At 39.5% G+C, this 10,753-nt stretch overlaps 1 protein-coding gene across 1 annotated transcript in view; it reads right to left on the reverse strand.

Annotated features, from left to right (window-relative positions):
- Nucleotides 1-10,753, reverse strand: part of npr2 (natriuretic peptide receptor 2) — a 102,899-nt gene that overhangs the window by 16,612 nt on the left and 75,534 nt on the right. Inside the window, exons 12-15 of the mRNA XM_032539804.1 lie at nt 8,555-8,626; nt 6,671-6,830; nt 6,400-6,555; nt 2,458-2,626 (exon numbers count right to left, since the gene is read on the reverse strand). Of these exons, the coding sequence (XP_032395695.1) occupies nt 2,458-2,626; nt 6,400-6,555; nt 6,671-6,830; nt 8,555-8,626 (557 nt within the window). The remainder of the gene's footprint in view (nt 1-2,457; nt 2,627-6,399; nt 6,556-6,670; nt 6,831-8,554; nt 8,627-10,753) is intronic.

The following is a 10,753-nucleotide window of genomic DNA, read 5'->3' on the forward strand; positions in this document are numbered from 1 at the left end:
TATTATGCAGAAGATTTGAAAATAATTTCAATTTCAATTTCAATTTTATTTATAGTATCAATTCATAACAAGAGTTATCTCAAGACACTTTACAGATAGAGCAGGTCTAGACCACACTCCAGAATTTACAAGGACCCAACAGTTCTAGTAGTTTCCTCCAGAGCAAGCAACAGTGCGACAGTGGCGAGGAAAAACTTCCTTTTAGGCAGAAACCTCGGACAGACCCAGGCTCTTGGTAGGCGGTGTCTGACGGGCCGGTTGGGGTTAGAATGAAGAGTGGCAATAACAAAAATAGAAAAAAAAATAGCGACTGAGACTCATTATGAACAGGTTTACTGAGGTAGTACTAAAACAAGTAATCTGACCATAGACTTTTATAGAACCTGACTTCTTTTTGCAACCAGTAGAGTCGCCACCCATTGGAAGTTAGATAGAATGCAGGTTGAAGGTACTTCTGCATTTGCTTTACTTTTCAGGCCAAGAAGCTTCAACCATTTTTTTTTTTACAGTCTATGAGCATTAGCTGTTTTATGTTACCTGGATAATCTGTGATCATATATGGCTAAAGCTGTAATTAAAACAGGAAATAACAGGCTACAACATACATACCATAAAAGTATAAGCATAGTTATCTATAACTATATGTCTGTGCCGCAGTAGATACCAGACAGATACAGAGATTGCACAGGAGGCCACAGGAACTGTGATTGGTCAGCTTGGGCTGCTTGTGTCTTGCCCAACAAGTTTCCAGAAATTGTTTATTGTTGATTTTTCTCCTTTTCAAAAACACGCATCTAGCAAAGCCATCCCCACTGCACACCTCCGGCTCACAGTGATTGCTCCTCTCTTTCACGGTGAATGGCAGAACGTCAACATGATTGCTTTGGCTATTGATTGCACGGCAATGGTGTGGTGTCCTATTCAGCAGTGAGACGAGGTAAACCGCCAGCGCTCAATATCACAAAGTGAACTGAGGAATGCAAGCACAATAACTGTACATACAGTTATTATAGCACAGCATGGACTGGTCATGTGCTAAGCTAGCTACTAAATGACATGACCATGTTAGAAGCAAAAAGTTCCAAGTTGCCATTCAGTGTAATTGACCGTGACCAGTGTTTTGATCTGCATGTCACAACTCACGAGACAGGAAAGTCAACTGCATCTGGCAGAACATTACGACCTTGGAGCTGAACAAATAATCCCTTTTTTCACATTGCATGTGGAAACGTATGCATTGCAATGTCATACATACATTATATATTTCTGTATCTGCCTGTTTCAACTGAAGCTATAAGGTGCTATAACCCTAGATATAGATGACTAAGTGAAGTATTCAAACCTAAGATCCCATGTTTATAATGGCTGCATTGTTACATCATATATAAATATTCCAGATGTCTTTTTTTCCTTACAGTTTGACACCATATTTGGTGTTTTCGAAAAACCTTTGGGATGTCGACTAGAATTTCAAAGGCCCTGAAAACGTATTTCACCAATTAGTCCTACATGAACACACCATTTTGGTTAATTTAGATGAGAGATCTCTGTATTTCATATTTTCATCTAACTGGTTTGAGCGGGCGTGCCTTTGACTATGTCCGACGGAAGCACATTACAATTACTTGGGGGGTGGGGGCTTGGGGGAATAGTGACCGGATCTCATAATTATGACTTACTACGGCACAAACACAAGAAAAGATCTCACAGTTATGAGAAAATATTTTTGGGATTATGAGATTGTTTTCTTGTAATTTGGGACCTGTTATTATTTTGAGATCTAATTTCATAATATATTTCCTTAAAATAATAATTCTTATAATTATAAAATAATGCCTCCATTTTCTGTATTTTTACTCAAGTAGTACAGGACTTCTTTATAATGGTATTTTTGGGTGTTTTAATAGTACAATTATTATCATATCTGTACATACTGTATGTACTATTTTATACTTTCTCAAACAGCTCTTACAAGCTTCTGGTTGATTATCAAAAAAGTGCTTTAAATTCTTTTCTTTCTATGTTTGTGTGCTGTAGTGTCACTTTGTATCAGCAGGGATGTTTTATACAGTCTTTCTGACAGAGCTACCCTAGTCCAGGAAAAACATCCTTGTCTCCCTCTCCTCTTCAACATACAATCTGGACCAAAAACAAATATGAATGATTCATGGGATCATTGAAAACAATACCAGAGACATGGACTCACACACCCCAATTTCTAACACACACACACACACACACACACACACACACACACACACACACACACACACACACACACACACACACACACACACACACACACACAGATGGAAATGCAGCAAAGAGCACTTCCTGTCAGGAATTACAAACAGCTTTTTATCTAATGTCTTGAATTCTGAGGTTGTGTTTTTTTGGTCCTTTAAGGATAAGCACAATGAGACTGGGTAGTGTAAAGAAGTGAAGTGCGGGTCTCACTTGTTGAGTTTGGCCACGTAGATCTTGATGTGGCCGAAGTCGGGCCTCTCTGCGGGGTCCTCGGCCCAGCAGCCCTCCATCAGGATGGTCAGCTCCTCTGAGTGGCATTTGTTGTCTGTCGTCGGACGAAAGTACGGCTTCTGACCGTTCCTCACCTTTTGTACGATCTCTACGGCCGAGAGGACAGAGAGTGTATATGGGTAGGCTGTTCTCACCATGGGACTCATTTTACACTTCATTCATGCTGTGTAAAATGTGTTGTGACGGCTTTTGTGTGCAACTATGATTTTTTTTTCTTTTATTTGCTCGGGTGCTAGCCAGAAAATATCCTGGAAAAAAGTTTGTAGTCAACACACTCAAATGTCAGCCAACACAAAGGATGTACGCCCTAAATGTAAAACAAATTGTTCATACAACCTTAAATGAAAATGCTATGTTTGAGTTAAAGCAGGCAAGTAGCACACCCATAAACACTGTGCTTTTCTTATAAATCTTTGGATGCTTTTATATAGACCTTAGTGGTCCCTTAACACCATATCTGAAGGCTCTTTCCCAAAATTCAGCCTTGGTGCAGAATTACCGCCACTAGAGCCAGTCCCACAATGAGCTTTCCTTACGATGTGCCATTTCTGAGTCTGTAGCTTTTGGGGGGGGTTGACCAATTGCCACTTGGATCATTTGAAAGCCATCATGTCTCTTTCTCGTGGGTGGGTCAAATTATCTGGCCAGGCAAAGCAGAGAAAGAGGAGGTAACATTGCCCCTTATGACCTCATAAGGAGCAATATTTCTGATTGGTTCATCTGTCCTTTAATTTTCTCAAAGGCTGTTTACATCTATCGCCATTTCGAGCCACTGGGGGACCATGGGCAGACTGGGGGAACTCATATTACTCATAAAGTGACATTTTCATGCCATGGGACCTTTAAGATAATAGTGCTGATACACTGGGTTGACAAACATATTGAAAAACAGAGCTTGAATTTATCTAGGAACTCTTTACTGGTCTCATGCATTGCCGTTGCACTCTGTCTCATTTTTATGTAGGGAATTCAGGACAGGTTTTTTAACTGCAGTAGTAGATTCTTTCAAACCCAGATTACTATTTTCATGAATATTGACATTCTTTCTAGATTTCTGTAAATGTGCCATTTCTGCTGGATGAGCCTTAATATATTCAGTATTTCTCTTTGATGCATTAATCCTATCATTTAAAAAGTTTGAAAGAGAAATATTTGCCAAAATATTTTTCCCAACACCCTATCCATTCTGTTATTAGCATCATCATATAAGTCGTTTTTAAACAGTTCTGGTTTTAGCCAACACTAAATAACAGGTGTAGGCTTTCGCTGCCCTCAGCCTCTTGATGGATTAGTATCAGGGCACTTGTACAATCAGCATTGAGCGTGACTGTGAATTAAAAAGGCTAATCAAAGTCCTCACACGGAGGAAGCGCCCCGGGAGGGTTTCACACATCCACATCCACTTAGGATGCATAAAAGTCGAACTCCTGATCATGAATTGCTTTCGAAGTTAAAGTTTTTCCTGCTGTCACTAAGCAGAAATGGCGGTGGAGGTAAGTAGATGCTGGTGAAGAAACAGGTCAAACCGTAACATGTGTGCAGGAAGCTGAAGAGCCAAAGTGTCAGCAGTGATTAAACTCCGATTTAAGTCTATAAACTAAAGACGATAACAATAATGTGCTAGAGCATTCCAGTAAGAGAAAAGCTACTGCAGAGCAAAAGAGCTCTCAGGACGGCTGTTGTCCAAATATCTTATTTTCACAAGAATGATGTCATTAGCAGTAAGCCCATCAGGCTGTTTCTTTCCTTTGTTGATGCTTTTGAGGTTAGATATCCATTTTAATTTGTGTACCTCAGACTGCTGAAGCCTCATATTAGCTTCGGTTAACTTAATTTAAGTTAATTTCTTTCACAGAAATATTACTGTGGATTTTGTCCCCCATCACTTAGATTGAAACTGCTTTAGGATGTGATGTCTTGGCAGCCATGGAGAAGGGAATAATTAAAGCAGCTGACAGGGCTTTTAGTCTGCATAAGGGCAAAGATTGTTTTTATTTTAAAAAATTCAACCTAAATTTTAAGGGATTCTTGGGAAAAATACCATCGACTGTATAAAATATGGACAAAATCTCCGTGATGTCACCCATAGGTTTCTAAAGAGCCAAAAAGAAGCTCAACGTGGGGCACTCACGCTGTCGCCATCTTGGCAGTGCCTGATGTTAGGTAATCCAAAAATGTGCAAAGAAGAGGAGCGCTGATGGAGCAGAGGCGGGCCAAATGAAGCCCACTGTCCATACTCCGCCACCTGTCACTCAAAACAGAACGCTCTTAAATATGCAAAACTAAGCCTAAATAAAATGTAAACAGGTGAGTTATAAAAAAAGATATTCACCCCCCGTATAGGTGAAGGGTGGAAGTCCAAACCCGTTTTTGTTGTACCAGGCTGTAAACATGTTTAACTCCTCTGTAAAGTTGGGCATTTTACCATGGGTGTCTATGACGACTGACTCCCTTTTGGAGTCATTGACTATAAAATTAGTGGACAGAGCATGTGTGACATAACCCAATGGTTTGTGGAGATCTGCTATGAGAGATCTCCTATATGAGTTTCTGTATTAAACAGTCTATGTTTGGTGCCAGCCTCAGGTGGCCATTTGATGAACTGCAGATTTTAGCATTTTTGCGCTGGCTTTATTTATTGGGACCGGAGGTTGCCACTTGACTCCCCAGCTGTTTAGCTTCTCTTTTTGTAAGCCCAGAATCCCTAAGAAGTAAGCTGATGATAGACCAGCAGCACATGATTTATGTTAGTGTGAATGCTGGAAGTAGTGTTTCCCTTCTGTAGAGACATTGCTTTCTGTCTCAAACCGGTGACGGGGTTGTTTTTGTATGCCCCCGGGGGATCAGCTTTTTTTCTCTTGCTATGCTTTTTGCTTCCTTTACTCTTACAAAAAATGTCATTATTCCTTTTGAACCATTACATAGTCCAGTTACATTACGTAGTGAGATGTGTTGGTTTTTGTGACTCCACCTGCCTCTGACATCTGGCCAACATGTGTTCGTTTGTGTACGTAGCTGCGGGGCTGCGATATAGTAGTGTGACCTTACTAAAGTCCCCTTTGAAATGTCAGTGAAAAGCCAATGAATTAAGTGAACTTTCATCTGTTATGTCTTTAGAAACAATTAACAGACTAGTTTCTTACAAATAAGCTTTATAATGTTGAGAGATATGATTTTGTTTGTGAATTACTGACAAATAAAATACATGTTTGTGCTGATTTATCCATTCCATTGACTTTTCTTTGTGTCTTTGTCTTAGGGTTGTGACACACCAACCTGACATGCTCAGTCAGAAGGCGGGCACTGCCTGCAGTCAGACTCGAATGACCAATCTGATTGGTGGAGTGCTAACCCGGAAACGAGGAGCGGGATGAGCGGGATTAAAGTCTCTCAAAATCGGACAAAAAAACCTTTTAAACTGACCTTTGTCTTTCTGAAATGAATACAGATTCAGCAAATGCATGGCCTATTTCTCGCATAAAATGTTTTCTGAAACACATTTTGATAAGTAAAACATAGTAACATATGAGATTGTATTCTGAAAGAGCCGCCACAAAAGTCTGGCTTTGAATTTCTAGAGAAACCAAACCCACGTGATGCGTTTGTCCAATCAGCTGACGGTTTTCATTTTTTGAGTGACAACAGATTTGCGCTGCCTGCTGTTATGGAGATGGATTATGTCTCATCGGTGTGTTGAGACATTTTTTAACCATCTCAGGCAGACTGATCAGTCCAATTGCCTTTTCTGTAGATGGTCAGCCGTCTGGTTGGTGTGTCATTGGCCCTACATGTTAGCTTAACTACATGCTTACTTGATCCCAATGGACCTCCCGGAGGCCTATAAAAGACAGCTGTGTTTACCTTTGGGGCTGAGGTCCATGCCATCCACATAGAAAGGCCCATTCCTCAGGGCTATTTCCTGCAGTATGATGCCAAAACTGTACACATCACCCTTGGGAGTCCCTTGAGGAGGGTGGCGGTCGTATATGAGCAGCTCAGGAGCCGTCCACATCTTCTCTGAGAAAACCAAGGAACAGAACCACTCATAAAATGTCTGTAACACAACAGCAGCTGATGTTTTTGTGAATGAAAAGGATTCTGTGCTGTGAGGGAAGAAATGAACTTCACTTACTTGCATAGAGTGCGTGCGAGTCATCGTTTTCACAGGATGAGCGGAAGCTGGCCAAGCCATAATCCGTGATTTTCAAAACAAATCTACTGTCCACCACGCAATTAGATGACTTCAAATTTCCATGGCAGCCAATGTAGCTGTTGTGGAGATAGTTCATTCCCTGATGGAGAGGAGCATTAAGTCAAGCATTAAGGGGAGTTCTCTTTCTTCTCCCCCCCATCCTCTTCATACATGAAAACACAAAAAATCCAGACATATGGAAATAATACGCTCTGACAAGTGGATACATGCTGAAGGTTTTCAAAAGAGGCTGTGTTTCAAGGACGGCACAGGGGAATATCTGTGAAATGCCTGTTAATAACTTTGGGAAAAGGACAGCAGTTACTGAATGTACTTGTACGTGTTAAATATTTAGTGGAAATGTTGAATCAAACGTCCCTCAAAGCTACACCAGCTCCTCTTCTCTGTAAAGCGTTGCTATCTATATGGAGAAATGTAGATGGAGCGCTTCGTTATGCATATAGTTCAATATTAAATCTATCCCAGTGACCGCTAACAAAAAGCCTCTTTGTTAGGACAGATTAAAAAATAATCTTCTAAAGTAAATCCATGATTAGTTTTGATTACGCTGGAAGGAACATGTTAGCAAAGTTTATGAGTATGTTTCTGTTCTACTTTACACTGTACAAAAGCAACATTTACTGTTGTTTCATACACTGCACTGTGCTGAAAATACTTTTTTGTGCATGTTGATCCCTCTGACTCTCTCTTACTGCCTCACTTACACTTTCACAAATTGTCCATGTGAAACCATGGCAACTGGACATTTTTTTGCAAGTCCTAAACACACAAAGTTTTAAATTAACATTGATAAGTGACCACATTTTTTTGAGATTATATAAATCCTGTCTCTTAAAAACCAACTTTTCCATACAACTAAATTGCATTCTCAATAATGTTCCGAGGGACGTATCTCCTCCGGGGTTACGCTTGTTTCAACGCATCCTCGTAGGCCTACCAGCAAGAGACACACGTTGTAAAACAGACACCATTTTAAATAAGTAGTTAACGTTGTGAATTGAAACAAAACTAATTGGTTAGGTTTATCAACCTACTTAACTTAAGATACATTAGTAAATTACTGTATGTCCATTAGGCTCCGGGACGTGCATTAAAGCTTTAGTGCATAACATTTTGAAATTTATGAACTTCTGTACCATCCAAGCCATTGCCAAATGAGTTGCTACAAAGCTAATTATGACTTTCAGCACCACATCACTCTCTCTGTATTTCTCAGTTTGACTATGTTCAGAAGATTGTGTCGTCCGGTGACTTTCCCGCACAGAAACTTGACTGAAGATAATTTCCTCTTCTGAAAAGTCCATCATGCTTTTGTAATTCTCCGTGTTCTCCTCTGTGCTCCTTGGCTACTAGCAAATGGGTGGGGGGTGCGGTCATGGAAGGCTTGTATTATGTGGACGTGCCAACAGTTCTGTTGCAGCCATTACTTAGAATTTCTCATGGGGGCAACAGAAACTACACACTATCGTTTTAATGTACTTTGCGTAAGTAAATAAGTCAGTATTGGCATTTGGTTTGACTCCTGAGTCAAAGTCCTGTGATTGTTTGGCCCGTCCATCCATTTCAACTTCTTCCCTTACCTGACTCTGAATGTGGACTTTGACTAGACATGTTTTGTTGACAAGTCAAAAACAAACGTAATCCAAGAGAAAATATGTATACCTTAGAAGATAATTGTAAGATAACTGAGAACGCAGTTTAGTTGTACGGGAGTGTTGTTTTTAGGAGACAGGGCTGAAATCGACTGTCCTGCCTTTGATTTCTGTTTTTTGTTACATAGCTTTCAGACTGAGAGCCTCGTACCTTCACTATGTCATTGATCAGCGAGTAGCGGAACATCCAGTCCAGGTTGATGCTCTCATTCTCCAAAATGTCCTGGAAAAACAAAAACAAATCAAAAATGGAGCAGAGATTATTCCCATACAGTTTCTGCTTTATCGTTTACATTTCCAAGAGCCTCTCAGCAGCCAGGACAGCCCCAACATTTATTTTGGGACTAAACACAGAACCACCTTAAGCGCATATACCATACACTCTGTTTCATCCTCAGGGTCACACATTTAGTCTCCAGCTTTAACATCCAGCCACATCATTTGCAGCTATCTGCCTTTTGATTTCATTTCAAATAACTTTATTTGTCCCACATAAAAAGACAATTAACAGATACGGTCCAAATATGAATAAATAGATAAACAAATAAATAATACATTGGGCTGGGCTGTGCATTCTAACGTGCTGGAGATCAGTAATACGAGACAATGAAATTATAATTGAAAAGGTGCTGTGGTGCAGTTCTTATTTTTGATTCTTTCTCTAAGTGTGAGTGATGAAAACCATGGCAGAGTTTTCCATTGTTTTCCAGCTCGTCCATTTTAGGAAGCTGCTGGCATGTTGGGAACAGAGTGCGGGCCAAGAACAAGATTACTTCAGGCATCGTGTACTGTAATCTCAAAAGATTGATATGAGACAAAGGCACATTTGTTACACTTCAAAGATGAGTTTGCCATGTACTGTGTACTCTGTAGGCTTATAAGGTGATTTCTCTCGGTGCCGTAGAGCTCAGTGTTTGGAGCTCGGTATAAACACTGCCAGGAAGAGTTTGTTAGTGTGACAAGTTTGTCTATCCTAAAACAGTTTACTAATGCAACAACACAAGTCCATCAGTTGGCTTATGTTAGAAACCTTTTATCAGTGATTAATAAGCCTGAGGACATGTTGATTAACCACTAAGTTGTTTCCAAATACAAAACCCCCAGCAGACAAATTATCTCACCTTCACTTATGGTATAAAGGTTACAGGCGTTGCATTAAGTCATTACTCAAATTAGGTTGTTTATGTGAAGATGATAGAGAGCCTGATTTTAATTTAGTTTGGTGGAAAGTTTGCTCATTAGCCAAGAAACAAGGATATGCTTGAATCTAAAAGAAAAATGGAAGATGTATATGTATATGACATCAGGCTAATAGTCACTAACATTGATTTTTTTTAATCAATTTTAGACTGTAAAATAGTGAAAATGCTGATCAGCACAAGGTGACACATAGTTTGTTTTGTTCGACCAACAATCCATAACCCAAAGATATTCCATTTTCAATAAAAAGGTCAGCTTATCCTCATTTTGTGGATCTCTTTCCCAAAATGCCAAAATTGTTTTCGGTTGATCAACTAACAATTTAAAGAAATTTTATAGCTGTCAAATAATCATTCAGAGGACCGGACAGGCTTGGCAGACGTGTGGCTCTCTGAGGGCTTGTAGTTTGCCTGTGAAAATAGTTCAGATTTGGAAGAAAACAATGATTTGACAAACATATTCTGATTAAAGCAACTACAAGGAGTTTTTATCTTTTTATAAAACAGTCTTAATTGAATACTGATGCCTCTATGTGACATAAACAAATGAGACCATCAGCAAGAAGATTGGCTTTTTCTACATAGTGATTCTTAACGCCTGTCCCTGGGTCCGATTCCACAGGAAACCAGACAAAACCAATTATAAAACGCAGCCCGGTAGAGCTCAGGTTCACATTTTCCCAGGCAAAGTTTCTGGGCGAGTGTGTTAGCCAGTCAAAAGGAAGCCAGAGGAGATTTTATTTTTTATGTAATATTTTGTGGGTAGGGCAGATACTGGAGCAGGATCAGAAAAGAGAAAAAAAAAATGGACCAAAAAACAAAAAGGGACAGTGCTTTGAAAGAATCCAATGACTCTGCCCTCTTCCTCTTGGACAGGTATGCAATATGTCTATTTTATTTATGAAACAAATTCCCAGACGCGATGAAAAGCCTATTTAAATTTGCATTGCTGGCTAAAACAAAGAATACATTTACATTAAATTATATAGTTATATTTTAGTTATTTATCTTAGCCATAAATAGATAAATTAGCTGATCGCAATGCATCCTGCAAACAGAGGTTTGAAAAATAAAGAGTATAAAAAGTTGTGTTTTTCTTTCACTCACTCAAAACAAACGTGCTAGCCAGATTAAGATCTTTACAACACGAG

Source organism: Etheostoma spectabile, chromosome 16 (assembly GCF_008692095.1).
Source record: "Etheostoma spectabile isolate EspeVRDwgs_2016 chromosome 16, UIUC_Espe_1.0, whole genome shotgun sequence".
Lineage (NCBI taxonomy): Eukaryota > Metazoa > Chordata > Actinopteri > Perciformes > Percidae > Etheostoma > Etheostoma spectabile.